This window comes from Eumetopias jubatus, unplaced genomic scaffold, assembly GCF_037043125.1.
Source record: "Eumetopias jubatus isolate StellerSeaLion01/CBP00866 unplaced genomic scaffold, mEumJub1_p1.0 scaffold_7, whole genome shotgun sequence".
Taxonomy (NCBI): domain Eukaryota; kingdom Metazoa; phylum Chordata; class Mammalia; order Carnivora; family Otariidae; genus Eumetopias; species Eumetopias jubatus.
Window position 1 is genome coordinate 107,265,530 of NW_028274813.1, and position 20,396 is coordinate 107,285,925.

Below are 20,396 nucleotides of genomic sequence, written 5' to 3' on the forward strand. Positions count from 1 at the left end.
AGAACATTGCAGTTGAGGGTGAGCCACTCTCAGTCAACTTGTACAGCTGAGAATGAGGTAGGGGCAGTTTCTGAAAGGGAGTTTGGGACATCATTACCCGGAACAAGGGGACAAAGATGCTGGGTGGTCAACAACAAATGTCCACTCTGCCACTTTTTCACTCATTTGACAGCATAGCCTTAGCATCACATGTGGATGATCTAATCTGACCCAGACTGACCATTTATGCCCACTGATAGTAGTTACAGAAACAGATCCCATTGCACTATGGCATACTGGTAGCAACTGGATTTGAATCCCAGTTTGCTACTTCATGGCTGTGTGACATGAAATGGCAATGATAATATCTACTCTGAGTGGCTTTGAGATCATAAATATAAAAAATCTCTGGCGCAGGCCTGCCACATGGTAAGCTTTCAGTAAGTGAGAGCTAATATTTTACCTAAAAAATGACTACAGTGGTAAATGCATCCTGTGCACAGCAAAGCAACTTTTCTACATTCACCCTCAAATTTGGAATCCCTCCCTTCTCTCCATCTTTGTGCCACCAGCCAATTCAAATTCTGAGCACCTTTCATGGTGCCCACACTTTACCCTCTGAAGGAGGCAGCAGGGCTGGTGAAGAAGACTCACCCAGGAGTCAGAGGCAGCCAGAGAGCTGCAGTCTCACTGAGCGAGTGCAGGAGTCCCATCCCTTCTCTGTGACATGAGGCATTTGACTTAGATGATCCATATGGCCCCTTTCAACACTGACAGTCTTGCTTAGCTTTTCAGGTCGTTTTCCTGCCCTTCTGACCTTATGCCACCCTCCATTCCTGCATTTAGGGATATCAGAAAGCTTCATAAAGCGGGTCCCTTGGTTTCTCTTTTGAACACCACCAGTGTGTGATGTGAGAGATTGGAGGTGATTAGCCAAGAAGTTATTTTCCTTAAGCTACCACTGCAGATCTAGCAAAGAAGCTTCTAAAGTAAAGTGAGTTTTGGTGGGATTGATATTTAGAGCATTCTAATTTGTATTCCTTCTTTCTCCTCTCCCATCCTCCCCAACACACACACACACACACACACACACACACAGAATTTACCTGGGAAAGTTAACTCTCTGGAGTTTGAAGTAGCTTTAGTCATTGAGGGCAGTATTAAATTGGATATGCTAGCGGCTTCCCCTGAGAGATCATGAATTTCCTTCAGTCAAATATCTCTCCCTTCAAATTTACACTTTCTTGATAGAAAAAGAGAGTGGGCTGAGAGGCAAGGTCCATGCTTGATAGATAAAACTCTCTAGGTTGCCTTGGTCGGGCGGAAGGAGGCCCTGGGCCCTATGCTCTGCAAGTATCTTGGAACCTTCCAAGGTCATGATTACTGACTATTGTCAGTGCACTCTGGGGGTACATATGGGTGCTGAAGAAAGGGTGGCAAGCCTGTGCAGTAGCAAAGATGGGGCCAAAGTTTCTCCTGGATGGGAACCGCTCTAGAGCTCTCAGCTCCACAGAGGCCAGCAGCTAATGTGTGTTGGCAGAGCCAGTGCAATCATGATGAAAGAAAAATCTGGAAAAAATAAAGTGGATTTTTCTAACATCCATTTGTCACCCACAAGGTACATACTTTCCCACATCCCCAGAGTTGTTAGCTCTAAATGATCTACTCCACATGGGTGATGGGACCTCTGAAACACTGCCTGAGTAGTCTACCACCTTGATGTGACTGACTGAAGTGAAACCTTCTAACTACTTACTTCACAAGCTTGTAGGATGGAGGAGATGCCCGCCTCCCCCCATTGCTGGCTTATAACAGACATCTTATGTATATAATACACACACACACACACACACACACACACACACACACACACACACTCCTGTAGAGACACACTTTGGGAGGGCGAAAAGGGGGCAAAGAAAGCAAACCAGCACTTATTCCCACGATCTCCCATTTTTTTTCTGTCTTTAGTCATGTGTTAAACATCATGCAGTAACAGAATCTGACAATTCTAGGAGCCTCCACCTCCCATTCGTAAAGCGGGGGATAGGATACCGTGCAGGCCTACCTCAGAGTGTTACTGTAGGGACCAAAAGAGCTCATGAGTGTGAGCCTACTCTGACAAAGGAAAGTATTCTACGTACACGATTTTGACCATTCCCATGAACCTAGGGGTTTATCCAGCGTGGTTAGCACGTGGGTGTGCTCGGGCACCTGGGTGTCCTCGATTTCATTTTGAAGGGAATAAGCCTGAATTGCTACAGATCCTCCCTTACCAGCATCTGCCTGTAAAGGTGTGGTAATTGTGTTTGAACTGTGCAAAATGATACACACTAGAGAACAGACACTGCCCCTCCAACACTGAGAACTGGCATCTGATGTCAGACAGCCCTTTGTGGCCACTGAGCCCTTGTTGCTCCCAAGAAGACGGTTGTCTTAGGTTGTCTTAGGTTGTCTCGCCACAGCTGTGATGGAGTCCTCTGCACCTGGCTCTGAGTTCTGGCCTCACCCACCCATGCACAGGCAACTTCCGAGCCCCCAGCAAAAACTGTGCTGTGGAGGGTTGTTTGTGGGGGTGGTAGAGACAAAACAGAGCTCTTATATGGAATGTCAGTTTGCTGCCTTTTCTTGAATATATGAGCTGCAGGTCCTGCTGGGCTTGTACAATTTGGTTCAGTGTGGTAGGGGTGAGGTGACAATTCTCTTTTCATTGGTACTAAGGCCATTCTTAGTATACTCCTCCTATTTCCCAACAGAAGCTTTCAAAATAGAGCTGGAAGTCCGGAATTGTGATGCCGCCAGCTTTGCTTTTCTTTTTCAACATTCCTCTGGCTATTCGGGGTCTTTTCTGGTTCCATACAAATTTTAGGATTATTTGTTCCATTTCTTTGAAAAAAGTGGATGGTATTTTGATGGGGATTGCATTAAATGTGTAGATTGCTCTAGGTAGCATTGATATCTTCACAATGTTTGTTCTTCCAATCCATGAGCATGGAACGTTTTTCCATTTCTTTGTGTCTGCCTCAATTTCTTTCATGAGTATTTTATAGTTTTCTGAGTACAGATTCTTGGCCTCTTTAGTTAGATTTATTCCTAGGTATCTTATGGTTTTGGGTGCAATTGTAAATGGGATCGACTCCTTAATTTCTCTTTCTTCTGTCTTGTTGTTGGTGTATAGGAATGCCACTGACTTCTGTGCATTGATTTTATATCCTGCCACTTTACTGAATTCCTATATGAGTTCTAGCAGTTTTGGGGTGGAGTCTTTTGGGTTTTCCACATAAAGTATCATATCATCTGCAAAGAGTGAGAGTTTGACTTCTTCTTTGCCGATTCAGATGCCTTTGATTTCTTTTTGTTGTCTGATTGCTGTGGCTAGGACTTCTAATACTATGTTGAATAGCAGTGGTGATAGTGGACGTCCCTGCCGCGTTCCTGACCTTAGGGATTAGGGAGAAAGCTCTCAGTTTTTCCCCATTGAGAATGATAGTCGCTGTGAGTTTTTCATAGATGGATTTTATGATATTGAGGTATGTACCCTCTATCCCTATACTCTGAAGAGTTTTGATCAAGAAAGGATGCTGTACTTTGTCAAATGCTTTTTCTGCATCTATTGAGAGGATCATATGGTTCTTGTTCTTTCTTTTATTAATGTATTATATCATATTGATTGATTTGCGGATGTTGAACCAACCTTGCAGCCCAGGGATAAATCCCACTTGGTCGTGGTGAATAATCCTTTTAATGTACTGTTGGATCCTAACTATGGAAAGAGCCAAGATGTCCATCGACAGATGAATGGATAAAGAAGATGTGGTTATGCAGCCATCAAAAGGAATGAAATCTTGCCATTTGCAGTGACGTGGATGGAACTGGAGGGTATTATGCTGAGTGAAATAAGTCAATCAGAGAAAGACATGTATCATATGATCTCACTGATATGAGGAATTCTTGATCTCAAGAAACAAACTGAGGGTTGCTGGAGTGGTGGGGGGTGGGAGGGATGGGGTGGCTGGGTGATAGACATTGGGGAGGGTATGGGCTACGGTGAGCGCTGTGAATTGTGCAAGACTGTTGAATCACAGACCTGTACCTCTGAAACAAATAATACATTATATGTTAAAAAAAAAAAAAAGAAGAAGAAGAAGAAGATAGCAGGAAGGGAAAAATGAAGGCGGGAGGAATCGGAGGGGGAGACAAACCATGAGAGACTATGGACCCTGAGAGAATCATGAGAGAAACAAACTGAGGGTTTTAGAGGGGAGGGGGGTGGGGGGATGGATTAGCCTGGTGATGGGTATTAAAGATGGCACGTACTGAATGGAGCACTGGGTGTTATACACAAACAATGAATCATGGAACACTACATCAAAAAAATAAAATAAAAAATAAAATAAGTTGAAGTCTAAAAAAAAGAAGCTTTCAAAATAAATTTATGGAATAGTTGATATCTCCCCCTTATTCCAAACCATATCTTTTTCTTAGAGAGTTAATCATGGCCCCAAGCTGCCTCCATGTGCCCCAGCATCCCCTAGCAAACATTACCCCACCAGTGCCTTCAGCTGTGTACTTCTCATGATGGGACACGATTCATCCTCCAGATTCCTGCAGCAGACTTTCCTCTAGGAAATTTACCCCCTTGCTGTGGCTCTGTGCACGGCGTAAATGCTGCGGATCGGGCAGAATGGCTGGCTGTGTGAGCAGAGGCAGCGGCGGCCGCTTGGCACAGTGTCCAGATGCCTCACACAAGCCTCAATTATTGGCCCTCACATAGCGTGTTGCATCTGAAGTGGCACTTCATAAATGTCACCTCATTTATCTTCCCAATGCCCCTCAGAGGCAGGGAATCCCATAAAATCCACCCAGGAAGCATCGGTGGTTCTTAAGTGGTCATGCCCCCAGGTGTCTGAGGCAGCAAGGAGGGATGTCTGTTGAGAGGTTTCACATTTTCCCTTATTCTGGAACTTCAGCTGTTTGGGGCTGGGTCCATGATTCATTCCACATTTAGTGTTCCCTGTGCAGAGCATGGGGCAGAGCGCTGGGGCAAAAGCCACTGGCCACACCATGAGGGAGCCCCCACGGAGCTGGAGAGACAGAGAAAGGATACCCAGCTGGTGACCCAGAAGGCTTCCTAGGGGAGGTGTGACCGGGACTAACTCAGAAGGAAGAGTAGGCAGCCAGGGGAGGAAGTAAAGGAAAGCAGGCTAAGGAAAGAGACTCAACCAGGGGTGGTTGGGGCAAGGCTGGGAGCTGGAGAGGAGAGTGGGGAGGCTACCTTAGGAATCACAGACCAAGTCACAGTGGCCCCTCTTCATGCATTGTCTGGGGAGTCTCAGCTTGATCCTCAAGTTGATGGAGATCTAGTTTCAAGATTTAGATAGCAAAGTTTCCACCTATTCCTTCACTGACTCCACTCCATCTCCATCCCCTAAAACACACAGGCACCCTTTTCCCCTAGTTCAGCTACTTAAAAGGAAGTCCTGACATTTTGTCACTTTTCCTCCCATTTCTTTTATTGTGGTAAATATATATAACATAAAATTTACCGTCTTTAACATTTTTCAGTGTACAGCCCAGTGGTCGTAAATATGTTCGTAATCCTGGGCAGCCATTGCCACTATCCATCTCCCTAGCTCTTTCCATCTTGTAAAACTGGATCTCTGTACCCATGCAACACCAACTCCCCATCCCACCCCCCGCCCCCAGTCCCAGACAGCCACCACTATACACTCTGTCTCTGTGATTTCAATGCTCCGCATACCTGTAATTTATTGATATATGCATGAGTAAATGAATAAATGAATTATTTCTCTTTGGACTGTCCTAATGTGAATAGCCACACGGCAGGTGACGGCGCCAATGTCTTAACACTTTTCAGAAGCAGGGCAGGAAAGACCCTTTAATCATGGGTGAACAGAAAAGAAGACTCCACTGTTGTGGAGGGCCTGGCCTGTGAGGCTTCCTTCCTTGACACAGGGCTTTCCCTGAGCAGGGTGGGAATCAACAGCCATGGTCGGGCGTCGCAGCTTTGGGGCACCTCATGAATCACAGACAATTCGTCTTCTTCGATAAAGTAGAATGCTTTTAACTGAAACACGTATCAAACGAAAAGAAAGGTGGGTTTGGAGGACGGTGTTCCAAGAAGGAACAACGAGGGGGTCCAGGTTGTTGGAACTCCGCACTGTGTATGCTTGTTTATGATTGAGATGCAGGGCTCTGGAGGTCTGAGGCGATGTCTGGTAAAAAGCAGGGGAAATGTGTACATGCTGCAGAATATGGAAGGATTAAGGCCCCCGGCTTTGCCAGCAATTTCCCTGCCTCCACCTCCCAAGGCAAAGGTTGGTGGCCTGAGCCAGCTTCCCCAACCCTTCTGAACAGACCTCCAGCTGCTGCACAGTGATTCATCCTGAACATGCTGGCCAGGCACTCTCCCTTTCTCACTGGCATTTTTGCTTTGCATGTCAAGCACTTCCTAGGCTAACTAATGAGACTCTCCCACCAGGATTTTCTGAATATTTCAGAAATTATTCAGATGTTTTGGACCTGCCTAGAGTATATTCTCAGATATCTGTCTTCTATTATAGATTTTTCTGGACCCAGAATGAAACAGATATCCCGAGGAGCTGGGGGTGGGAGGTGGTGGGGGCAGGATAGGCACTTTTTTAATGTCAGGGAAGTTGAAAATAAATGAGTATACAGATTATTTCTAAGACTCCTTTCAACCCCACTCACCAAAGCAGTGGGTTCTTTTCCAATTCCTCCAAATTACTGAGCACTCACACATAGAACCAGAGGGTCACCAGCAACCCCAAGGAAGCCCGAGTTTTTCTTGTCGGTGTCCCATATTTTGAATATGAATACTGCCCATCAAATGGTTTATATCTAGTGCCCTGCCCTACTTCTGCCAGAAATCTAAAGAGGTGGCTTCTATTTGAAAATTTTTAGAGTCTACTAAGACTATCCAGAAAAAAAAAAAAGTGGCCCTGGCAACCTGAGGCTTTTTATATCAAAAAGTCAGGCATCTCATTCTTTAGGGGATTTCCGGCTGTTTTCATTTTGACAAGGGACTCTGTGGTTTGGGTTGTCTGATGATGGTAGGGGGGCTTGTCTTAGGTCTAGTCAGATGAGGCTGTGACCTAGTGGAGAATGCCAGCCCCCCTCCCCACCTCACTCCTCCAACCTGCTCCCACCTATAATCCCACCTTTACAGCATCATCCTGAAGTTTAAGGCTTTGATCCCATGGCTCTAGGATGTGGAGGCTCCCCAACACAGGGGAAAGGACACAGCTTAAAAAGATGGAGGTGCCAAAGAAAGACCCTTCCAACTCCATAATTTCTCCCAGGGTCAGCCTGGTTAGTGTCGTAGAATAAAAAAACGTTCCAGTCTGAAGGATCTTGGGGATAGGGTAATGAAACCCTACTTACAATAAAGGGAAACTGAGGCCCAGAGTGGAGAGGTCCACTGCCCAAGGACACTCAGCTGGTCAGCTGCAGTGGGTCTGCAGCCAGATTTCCTGATGTCCAGACAGAAGGCTGCCCTTCGGAGACAATAGGCACGACTAGCAGCAATATTTAGGGGACAAATCACTTTGAAATATGAAAACTGAAATGCCTGGAAAATTAGAGAAAAATTTCAAAATGGCTTTCTGACTCTGGGTAAACAGTAACCACATTTTTTTTGCCTGTTGGAGGCCTGGTTTTTAATCACTCCACAAGCAGTTTTCATTTCTGTAGTAAAATTGCTTGTGGTTCTATTTAATTTGTTTCTGCAGGAGCCAGCTTTGGTGAAGATCTCCGAGGAGCTAGCGGGCATTTTAGCACAGCACGCGCAGCCAGTCAATGAGAAACGGTTCCCGACGTGGAGGAAATTCCTCCAAACGTTTCTCAGTCAAGGTAAATAAGACTGTAAAGTTTCTACTGAGGATTGGTCCATACAATCTTGAGTTCCAGTTTTGGGTCAACCTCACGCCAATTTAAATACCTTGCATCTCTTGTGTTGGTTTACATAAGTGCCCCTATAAGCAGACTTTTTTTCCCTCTTTTAAACTTTGTCTAAATATTTAACTTGGACTCAGCCTCTTACATAAATAGGAGCTGAGCGCACCAAGCATGGCAGACATAGCTCAAGATTCAGCCCCGTGTTTGCACCTCAGACTTCCCCTGACAAGTGGGCTTTGGAATCAGATGACCTGGTTATGGAGCTCATCCCTGACTTTGAACAAGGTTCTAAAACTCTCGGAGGCCCAGTTCCCCCCCTTACCTACCTCATGGGGTTGCTGGGAGGATTCAATGCAATACAGATGTGAACGTTTCTACCACGCAGCCTCAACATGGGTCCTTAATACATGTTCGCTTCCCCCTTTGTTTTGTGAGACAGCAGAAATGGTCTCACCTCCAGTTCTGAAGGCAGAATTTCTAAGTAAGGGTCCTCCACTGTCCTTTTCATCTTCCTAATTCACCCTTTACCCTCTAAGGATATGAGGAGGTCTGTGGATGAGGGGCAGAATGGAGGGAGTGATGCTTGTCCCCAGTTGCAGAGGTCCCTGCCCAGTTGCAGAGGTCCCTGTGGGGACCACATGCCCATGCAAGGCTCCTCACTCTTAGGAGGTTACAACCGAAGGCAGATATTCTTACCTACTTACCACATGAAGGACATGAGGAGGCTAGTATAACAGGCCACAGAAGATATCTATTCACACTCCATTCACCGCTGTCAGGTGATAATAAAAGTGATTATGTTATGGAACCTGGACTGGATCACCCGACGGAAGAACCAAACAGTACTCGGAGATCTTGAAGAATAGGAGGTTTACTTAACACAGGAGCGCTCAGAGGAGAGTGATCTCCAAAGGTCTGAGCCCCAAGCACAAACAAGGGGGGTAATTTATACATTTCTACTTCTGCATACTTGGCACTTTTGGCGAGTGCGCGAGGCAGGGCAGGGAGAAAGAAGGACCTGGAAGAGCCCCAGGGAAAGGACTAGGACTCTCTCTCGCTGGCTCGGTCGGCCATCTTAGGACACAGATTTCCCTTATCAATTATATTAGCACTAATATACGATAACATTGTAACATGAGGTCAGATAAGAGCAGCAGCAACGGCACAGCGCTGATCACAGCACAGTGGAGATAACATGATGAACACCAGGGAGTGTTTATCATGTGCCAGACACTATTCTAGGCATATGCACATTAATTTATTTGATCCCCCAACAATCCTATCAGGTGGGTACCATTATCACCGTTGTTTTACAGAAGGGGAAACAGAGGTACAAAAGATTAAGTCACTCACCCCAAATCACCCTGTGAATACATAGCAGAGCCAGTAAGAGGCTACCTCTGTGTTGTTGCGGGAGTCCTGGCAGGATCTGGCAGGTGTATTTATCAAGGAATGCATCCTAGCTCAGTGTACAGGAGAGCACCAGAAAGGACAGATGTGTGGCTTGTTGGAATGCATGCGCTAGGCAGTGTGGAGTGGGAGGGAGTAGCGAACACCAGGTTAATGAACTAGTCAAGCTACGGGCTGGATGGTCAGCCACCTAACAAGCATGATGTGAAGCGGTTCTTCACTGGTACAGGGAGAAGGGGAGATGATGCATGATCTCCCATGTGCTCTCAAATCTAAACTTCTGTGATTCTACAAATTTCCACACATACCCACTGACAGAAAAGTAAAACTAACAGAGTCAACCCCATATACATAAATGGGAGAAAATAAGGTACCTACAACAAAAATGGTCAAGAATAAGGGATTCTTTTTGTTAGGAGAGGGAGACCCTGAAGATCTCCAGGTGCATCCAGGACAGGACTTAGGAGTTTCCAAATCTTCCAAGGTCAGCCTGCAAACCGTCCTCTAATCTTGTTACTGTCGTGGGAGCTTTGGGTAGCTTAGAAAGGGTTTTCCCAGCTACCGTCCCACCTGAGCTGTATAACCACAAGCTCAGGCTGTGCCTCAACCTCCCGCTCATCTCTACCCTTTCTTCCTTTCAACCATGTTGTAAACACGGTAACTATTTATGGGAAGCACAACAAGCCTTATTAAGCCAATTTTATAGACAGAGAGAGAGGCTCAAAGCTAGGAAGTCACTAGGGCAAAACCACACAACAAATATGTAGTGAATGGGAACACAGTTAGACCCTACAATACTAACACATCTCAAAAACCCAGTTCTAGGAAGTCATGTGTTTCCAAACCTCTGCCTGGTTCTGAGCCCAGTGCATACAGCAGGCCCTGCATAAATGCTCACTGACCAAGTCGGGCCATCCCCCCAGGTTTCCTGACTCTCGTGCCACATCTCTCACCACCTTCCACTCTTGCCTGTTTAATTTCCCTTCTGCTCTCTCAGGTGTGCTTACGGCTACAAAACGTGCTACACATTCAGTTTCTACCTTGCCACAGGACTAGCATCAAAGGCAATATACTTTTTAAAAAGAGGAATTAATTGCTTTGAAAGGAAAAAAAGTTAAGAATGAAAAAGCCATGGTCATAATGCTGAGAAGACAGTACAAATAAGCTACTTTGAAGTAAAAAAACAAAACAAAACAAAAAACAAAGATAAAACAAAACAAAAAAACTCAAGTAATCTTGGAAGTATAAAGGATAATGTGTTTCCACTGAGGCACAATCTTTCAAAACACAGGTGACGGATAAAGCCGCAAAGTTAATTCACTCAGAGTCGAAATTGGTATTTGTGTTTGTTTTTGTAGATTTTGTTGTTTTGTTGCATTTACCTTGCTAATTCCCCAACAACTCATATTTAGGTGCAGCACACACTAGTAGGCCCCATTTAAAGAAAAGTACATCTCATACTAACTAAATAGATAAAACAGTTTGCCTTGTGAAACTCAGCTTTCCTTCGGGCCGGCTCCAAATGAACTTATAGACACTTAAGGAAACTCCCTTTTGTATAAAGTAACAGACGGCTGCATTTGAGAACTGCTAAAATCTCAGGATCTAACCATATATACTGTTCAAAGCCTGTGGGCAGAGGTCATATCCCAGCAATTTTGTGAAATATGCACCAAGTTTATCTTAATACTCTCGGGCTCCAGAGGCCGCCCTGTCTAGGGAACACTTCATTGTTTTTACTTTTAAGTGATGCTATCGTATTCTTTATAAATAATACTAAAATTTTTTTCTATAAAAAGGTATATATACAGTAAGATTTATGTTAGGCCTACAACAAAATATCAGGACCATGTAAGTTTTGTAGACATCCCTAAGCTAACTCACAAAATTATCCAGGGCTCATATTGTTGCTGTGGCTGAGCATCAGGTTTGCCTCTGTGATTTCTGTTATTCAGAGCAAAAGGTAAAGTATGATAAATTATAAAGCTCTCATTATCAGCAGGGACCCTTCTTCAAGAATGGCTGCATCTCCTGCACTCTACATTTAAAAAAATGCTTGACAATTGGCGTTGTGTAGGAGTCCTTTGACATAAGAGTCAGTGTTCTCTTATTCCTGATAAAAGTCCTAACCTGTTGAAACTTCAAAAAGCAGTGAAGTTGAACAGAAAGAGTACTTGTCATCAAGGTATAAACGCGGACAAAGAGCAGTTCATTCCCCCCTGAGATATTTGCCTATGGTCCTTAAGTCCATCGTTTATGTTATGAATAGGCACAGCCTTGATGAATTTATGGTGTCTTTATGGTGAATGAAAACTGACATTCATTGAGTCCTAGTATATGCCAAATACTGGAATAAATACCATAGATACAGTATCTCTAAGATTCACAACAATCTGGTGAGGTAGGTTTTATTATGCCCATTTTATAGATGATGAAAAAGGAAGTTCAGAGAATTGAAACTACTTGCCCAAAATCTCACAAGACATGGCAGATGCAGGATCTGAGCTCACGTCCATCTGCCAAAGCGTGGGCTTTTTCCTCCTGTGCTAAGCGGACACAATCTCATGAGCACCTTTTCACCTACTCCATGCTTTTCCCACCAGGAGGCACGATGGAAGCATTCCCACCTGCAGAAAGTGTTACCAACCTGACAGTGGACATGCTGATCGAGCCCAATGGAGAAATCAGAGTGCTGTCCACGGGGGACCAACTTCATGCAGAAGGCCCCTTCATCTCTACTGGTACCACCATGCCTCAGACCTCGGTGGATCCCCAAGTTCTCAGTTCTTTGTGCCTCAAAATTGGAAATGCTTGTAAAATGAGAAATGTGGTTGGTTACTTTTCTATAGACCTGGTGACATTTATTGATCCAACCACCTTGGAACAGCAGGTAAGCTGATGCCACGTGAAATACTAAAATATATAAAGACTCCATACTGTCTGCACCTATACAACAGGGAGTATGAGGCAGTTGCTCAGATGCAGTGCTCCTCGGATGAGCTGACTCTGTAAATTCAGCATTTATGGGGTCTGTGCCCAGGATCTTCTTGTTTGGGTACTGCTGGAGTTTCAGTGACTGCAACTCGTCCCACAAAGCTCTGTCAATGGGGCTTCAATTCTGCCTATTAGTGTTCTGCCCGTGTCTTATCGTGAGACTATTTTATTCCATCCAGGGATTGAATTTGTCTAAAACTTGTGCTTAAATAGAACATCAGTCACTAGAAAGACGTTAAGAGAGTCCTTGTTTCCGTTCCTTTTCTTATCAGTAGTTCACCAGCAACATAGGTTGTCCATTTTTTCATCTTAAAAATGTATTGGGATGGACATATTTCATCAATATAAAAAGGCCATAATAATAATGTAATAAACATCACGTGCCCCCACTCAGCTTAAGACATAAAGTGGTGCTGGTACCACCTCCAGTCCTGCTCACTCCTTGCCAATCCTCGTAATGGGGCCCCTCCTCCTCCAGAGGAAGCCAGCAGCTTACAGCTGCGGCTCTGATTCCCTTCCATACCTTTAAGCTTTGATAACGTGTGGAGAAACCCATAAATGATAGTTTCATTTTGCATGTTTTAAAACTTTTTATAGATCATAACAAAATATATATTATTATTGTATAACATGCTTTTATTTATTCAATATTTCATCTGTAAGATTCTTCATATGCACCTGTGTGGCTCTGATATGTAATGGTCCAGAAAACTTTAGCCTTTTTTGCTTTGGTTCTCACCGCCTCCCCCCAGCAAATTATAATGCTTAGATTCAGTACGACTTCACAGGACTCAGTTTTAAAAATATTCAGTTCTACCTCTGTAAGTGCTGGGTGACCATACCTCTGTCAACAGGGTGAAATGGCCTCTGCCCTCGCTCTCCTGATACCCTCTGGCCGTCCAACGCTGCAAATGTACTTTAGTTGTTTCATATTCATTATTCTCAGTTTTATGATTCTCCACTTCAGTCCGATGATGGTTTCAAAGTGAGAGTTTATGTTCTGGGCGGCTTTCAGCTTGCTCAATAATCATTTTCTATTTGCCTTCCTGGGCCCTCGATCAGTTCTGCATTCCTTTCTCAGGCCCACACATTGAGAGAGAAAGGACAAACTGAAGGGCATCCAGAAATCTACAGAGTAGAGGAAGGACAGAAACAATGCCCTCTGGTGAAAGATCTGGGTGGCAGGGAAGCAGGGGAGGCTTCATGAGCAAGGAGGATTTAATCTGTGATCCCTGGGGTGGTACGAGGATGGACCAATGGGAACTGTTGATTTGTGGTTTTTATTTATTCAAGTTTGGTATGGGGAAAATTGCATGGCAGGGAGAGGGATCTTCAAACACAGGGCTGGTCCTGTCTCTGGGCTTACTACTCTTCTGGGCTTCAGGGATTAAGGTTCCACCCTTACCTTGGCTGGTCCCATGTGCCCTGTCAGGCTTTTCTCACCTAACTCTCCTCTTTTTCTCTCTTCCAACCACACTGGCCTCTCTCAGTCCCCCTTACTTATCATACTATCTCCTGCCACAGGACTTTTATATATGCTGCCCCTCTGCCTAAAATGCTCTTGCCTCTTCTTTTTCACCTAGTTAAGCCCCTTCCCACCCATCATATTTCAGCTCAAGCCACACTATCTTAGGGAAGCCTTCCCTGACCTCCCTGACAAAGCCTAGTCTCCCTGTTTTGAGTTCTTATATCACCAAGTACCTCTCCTTCCCACCACTTTAGCTTAGTTACAATTTTAAACTTATTTATATGATTATCTGATTACAGCTACCTCCCTCTGTAGACTGTAAGCTCCCCGAAGATATGTACCATGTCTCTTTTTGCTCCCCACTCAATTCTCAGCACTATTTCTGCCCTGGCCCAAAGTAGGTGTTCAGTAAATATGTGTGGAAGGAAGGAGGGAAGGAAGGAAGGAAAAACAGAGGTATTCTAGCAAATACTAGGTGTGGTGCCAAGACTTTTAGAGAATGAATTCAGGCATCACTTGATGGATGAGATAAACAAATATTAACCCATATATCTGTGATTTTATCATATTATGACCTCTCCTTGTCCCTTCCTGTTAATACTTGAATATATGGTCATCTGTGTTACAATTTTCAATAGAAAACATTGGAGGAAGTGTTTAGTGAGTACACCAAAGGGTGTTTTTACATTGGCAAGGGAAGTAGATTAGCGCTGTGTGTGTGTGTGTATACAGGTGTATTTTTTATATATATATAAAATAAAATATAATAATATAATATAAAAATATATACAAAATGAGATGTAGTTATATATATAACAAAAGTATAATATAAATAAGAATATATAAGCATATTAAATTTTTATTTATAATAACTGTAATATATGTAATGAAAAATTTTTTTTGCAAAATCACTGGCATACTCTAGCCATTTTGCAAGTAATATCAATTCAGAAAGCACCTTAATTTCCTTCCTAGTTGGCATGCTTTGTGGTACCAATGGAGAGACTGGCATATTATCATCTCATTTTTGCCAGTCTAATAGGGGAAAAATGTTATCGTGTTTTCCTCAGTATTTCTTTGATTTTTCGTGATGATGCACATCTCATGTTTGTTGCCTCTTTATATATTTTGTCTCAATTGCCTTATCATATCTTTTATCCCACTTAAACTGGACTATAATCCAAATGTTGATTTGTGGAAGCTCTTTGTACATAAGCAACTCTTACCCTTTGGTTGTTATACAACTTACAAATATGTTTTTCTAGATTGTCATTTGTGACTTTTCCTTCTTTTTTCCAGCCATGTTTCTCCACCATAAAATCATTATTTTTTCCTTTTTCAGTGATTAGTAATACTCTGTAGAAAGATGTTCCAGGAGTACACCAATATTTTATTCCTCATCAAATTTCCACCCACAAAACTTAGGAACCATTGCCAGTTTTCTCCTGGGTCTGCCATCACTGTGATAGTGGTAACTCTCTATTTCTATCATGTTTTCTATATTTATTAACTGGCAATCTACTGCAAACAAGAGTTTTTTCCTTCTCCATCTTTCATTTATGTATATATGCATATATGTATTTATACCAATTTGATGTATGAGTTTCTACGTTCTTCAGTTGTATTTTGATGTTTTCATCATTTTGATGCTCAAAGTGTTCCAGATTTGACTACTGGAAGAACTTCAGGACACTCTTGTGTCCTTTGAACATGACCCCATCATTCTTTGAGCACTGTCTTACTTTCTATCACAAAGAGATATTCCAGGTTCATCTTACATTTTCCCTGCCACGGACCTAGGATCAACCCAAGAGCCTTGGGTTCTTATAGTAGAAGATGGTATTAAGATCTGGGCTTAGTACTGTCGTTGCTACTGAAGTGTCACTGCTTCTGGTCACTCTCAGTGGACGGAGCTCAGAAGTATATGTATTATATATGTACCATACACACCCACACCCACAAATGAATGTATCTATAACTATTCCTATATCTATCAGTGTATAGATTTTAAAACCATGCATTTCTGCCAATATCTCTAATGCCAATCCAGTGCTTCAGGATTCTTTCTAGACTTCCCCTTTTCCACACTTAAAAATAAGTACCTTCTCCAACAGTGAGAAACCTGAGTCTCTTGATCCTCAATATATTTGTTTCTTTGCTCAATCAATTTATTTGTTTGTTCAGTGTACCAACTTCCCCACCAATCCTGCTGTCTTCTTCACCTGCCACATCTGTGCTCCACCCCTACACCTCCTGTACTTGGACACAGAACCCTGTCATTTGTGTTTTATTTGTAATGCTCTTTGTCATACTAAAGTTTCAAATAGCTGAATCTAGTTCTTTTTCTAAATTATGATATTACTTTAACTTATCACTTTCTCTTATCCTCAGTTTTCTCAGCTATGAAGTGAGTAGTTTAGCTTGTTTGACTTATTAGAAAACTTCCCATTCAAAAATTATGTATTTCAATAATATCTTCATGGTACTTACTTTCACACTCAAAATTAATATAAGAAGAAGAGGAATCTGCTTTTTAGAAATATCCAAGGAACTGACCACAAAGGTCTATGTATGCATATGTTAATCAGAACATTATTAAGGACAGCAAAAATTTTCAAATAGCCTAAATTCCAATAATAGAGAATGTGTTTAGCAAATTATGATAGAGCAATAAAACTGAATGTCATGAAAACAGTAAAACTCAAGCTTTTGAGGAATATTTAACAGGAAGCTGTTTATAGAATAGTTGAAAGCAGGAGGACCTGGATAGCACAGTCGGTTGAGCATCCAACTCCTGGTTTCGGCTCAGGAGTGAGATCAGGCCTGTTTCAAGCTCCACACTCAGTACGGAGTCACTTGAGATTCTCTCTCCCTCTCCCCCTCCTGCTCATGCTGTCACTCTTTTTCTCAAATAAATAAATAAATCTTTAAAAAATATAAAGGTAAAACATAGATTACAAAACAATATATGCAACACAATAACCATTTTGTAAAGAGAAAAAAAACACATACATGCAGAACAAAAAGAATCTAAAGAAATACACTAAATAGTTAGAATTATTTCTGGATTGGAGGATTGAGGGTGTGGTAGGCAGAGTAATGGCCCCCAAAGATGTCTATGTCCTAAGTCCTGAAGCCTGTGACTGTTACCATATGTGGTAACATAACTATGTGATTAACTTAAGGATCTTGAGAGGGGAAGATCAGCCTGGATTATGCAGGTGGCCCACGTAATCACAAGGGTCTGCTAGCTTTGAAGACAGAGGAAGTGACAGTGAGCCAGGGAATGCAGAAAGCCTCTGGAAGATAGACAAGGCAAGAAAACAGATGCTCCTCTAGGACCTCCAGGAGGAATAAAGCCCTGCTGAGCCCTTGATTTTAGCTCAGTGAGACTTTTGACTTACAACGCTTTAAGCGACTAAGTTTATGGCAACTTATTACAGCAACAATAGAAAACTAACACAGAGGAGCTAGAGAAAAAACAGCAAATAAAGCCTAAACCCAGCAGGAGAAGAGAAATAATAAAGATCAGACCAGAAATCAATGAAATAGAAACCAAAAGAACAGTAGAACCGATGAACGAAACTAGGCGCTGGTTCTTTGAAAGAATTAACAAGATTGATAAACCCCTGGCCAGACTGATCAAAAAGAAAAGAGAAATGACCCAAATCAACAAAATCATGAATGAAAGAGGAGAGATCACAACTAACACCAAAGAAATACAAACAATTATAAGAACATATTATGAACAACTATATGCCAGCAAATGAGATAACCTGGAAGAAATGGATGCATTCCTAGAGATGTATCAACTACCAAAATTGAACCGGGAAGAAATAGAAAACCTGAACAGACCTATAACCAGTAAGGAAATTGAAGCAGTCATCAAAAATCTCCCAACAAACAAAGGCCCAGGGCCAGATGGCTTCCCAGGGGAATTCTATCACACATTTAAAGAAGAATTAATACCTATTCTCCTGAAACTGTTCCAAAAAATAGAAATGGAAGGAAAACTTCCAAACTCATTTTATGAGGCTACCATTACCTTGATCCCAAAACCAGACAAAGACCCCATCAAAAAGGAGAATTACAGACCAATATCCTTGATGAACATGGATGCAAAAATTCGCACCAAAATACTAGCCAATAGGATCCAACGGTACATTAAAAGGATTATTCACCACGACCAAGTGGGATTTATCCCTGGACTGCAAGGTTGGTTCAACATCTGCAAATCAATCAATGTGATACAATACATTAACAAAAGAAAGAACAAGAATCATATGATCCCCTCAATAGATGCAGAAAAAGCCTTTGACAAAGTACAGCATCCTTTCTTGATCAAAACTCTTCAGAGTATAGGGATAAAGGGTACATACCTCAATATCATAAAAGCCATCTATGAAAAACCTACAGCGAATATCATTCTCAATGGGGAAAAACTGAGAGCTTTCTCCCTAATCCCTAAGGTCAGGAACGCGGCAGGGACGTCCACTATCACCACTGCTATTCCACATAGTATTAGAAGTCCTAGCCACAGCAATCAGACAACAAAAAGAAATCAAAGGCATCCAAATCGGCAAAGAGGAAGTCAAACTCTCACTCTTTGCAGATGATATGATACTTTATGTGGAAAACCCAAAAGACTCCACCCCAAAACTGCTAGAACTCATACAGGAATTCAGTAAAGTGGCAGGATATAAAATCAATGCACAGAAGTCAGTGGCATTCCTATACACCAGCAAGTCAGAAGAGAGAGAAATTAAGGAGTCGATCCCATTTATAATTGCACCCAAAACCGTAAAATACCTAGGAATAAATCTAACCAAAGAGGCAAAGGATCTGTACTCAGAAAACTATAAAATACTCATGAAAGAAATTGAGGCAGACACAAAGAAAGGGAAAAACGTTCCATGCTCATGGATTGGAAGAACAAACATTGTGAAGATGTCAATGCTACCTAGAGCAATCTACACATTCAATGCAATCCCCATCAAAATACCATCCACTTTTTGCAAAGACATGGAACAAATAATCCTAAAATTTGTATGGAACCAGAAAAGACCCCGAATAGCCAGAGGAATGTTGAAAAAGAAAAGCAAAGCTGGCGGCATCACAATTCCAGACCTCCAGCTCTATTACAAAGCTGTCATCATCAAGACAGTATGGTACTGGCACAAAAACAGATGCATAAATCAATGGCACAGAATAGAGAGCCCAGAAATGGACCCTCAACTCTATGGTCAACTAGTCTTTGACAAAGCTGGAAAGAATGTCCAATGGAAAAAAGACAGTCTCTTCAACAAATGGTGTTGGGAAAATTGGACAGCCACATGCAGAAGAATGAAACTGGACCATTTCCTTACACCACACACAAAAATAGACTCCAAATGGTTGAAAGACCTAAACGTGAGACAGGAGTCCATCAAAATCCTAAAGGAGAACACAGGCAGCAACCTCTTCGACCTCAGCCGCAGCAACTTCTTCCTAGAAACATCGCCAAAGGCAAGGGAAGCAAGGGCAAAAATGAACTATTGGGATTTCATCAAGATAAAAAGCTTTTGCACAGCAAAAGAAACAGTCCATAAAACCAAAAGACAACCGACAGAATGGGAGAAGATATTTGCAAATGACATATCAGATAAAGGGCTAGTATCCAAAATCTATAAAGAACTTATCCAACTCAACACCCAAAGAACAAATAATCCAATCAAGAAATGGGCAGAAGACATGAACAGACATTTTTCCAAAGAAGACATCCAAATGGCCAACAGACACGTGAAAAAGTGCTCCACATCACTCAGCATCAGGGAAATCCAAATCAAAACCTCCATGAGATACCACCTCACACCAGTCAGAATGGCTAAAATTAACAAGTCAGGAAACGACAGATGTTGGTGGGGATGCGGAGAAAGGGGAACACTCCTACACTGTTGGTGGGAATGCAAGCTGGTGCAAACACTCTGGAAAACAGTATGGAGGTTCCTCAAAAAGTTGAAAATAGAGCTACCATACGATCCAGCAATTGCACTACTGGGTATTTACCGCAAAGATACAAATGTAGGGATCCGAAGGGGTACGTGCACCCCAATATTTATAGGAGCAATGTCCATGATAGCCAAACTGTGGAAATAGCCAAGATGTCCATCAACAGATGAATGGATAAAGAAGATGTGGTGTATATATATACAATGGAATATTATGCAGCCATCAAAAGGAATGAGATCTTGCCATTTGCAGCGACGTGGATGGAACTGGAGGGTGTTATGCTGAGTGAAATAAGTCAATCACAGAAAGACATGTATCATATGACCTCACTGATATGAGGAATTCTTAATCTCAGGAAACAAACTGAGGGTTGCTGGAGTGGTGGGGGTGGGAGGGATGGGGTGGCTGGGTGATAGACATTGGGGAGGGTATGTGCTATGGTGAGTGCTGTGGATTGTGCAAGACTGTTGAATCACAGATCTGTACCTCTGAAACAAATAATGCAATATATGTTAAGAAAAAAAAAAGAAGAAGAAGAAGATAGCAGGAGGGGAAGAATGAAGGGGGGTAAATCGGAGGGGGAGATGAACCATGAGAGACAATGGACTCTGATAAACAA

The 20,396-nt window shown here is 42.5% G+C and overlaps 1 protein-coding gene across 7 annotated transcripts in view; it reads left to right on the top strand.

Moving 5' to 3' along the window:
- The window catches only part of IQCH (IQ motif containing H), a 201,492-nt gene that overhangs the window by 136,018 nt on the left and 45,078 nt on the right, over positions 1-20,396 (top strand). For all 7 annotated transcript variants that reach the window (XM_088024875.1, XM_088024876.1, XM_028100290.2 and 4 more), the window contains 2 exons: positions 7,752-7,872; positions 11,931-12,217. In XM_088024875.1, the coding sequence (XP_087881001.1) occupies positions 7,752-7,872; positions 11,931-12,217 (408 nt within the window). The remainder of the gene's footprint in view (positions 1-7,751; positions 7,873-11,930; positions 12,218-20,396) is intronic.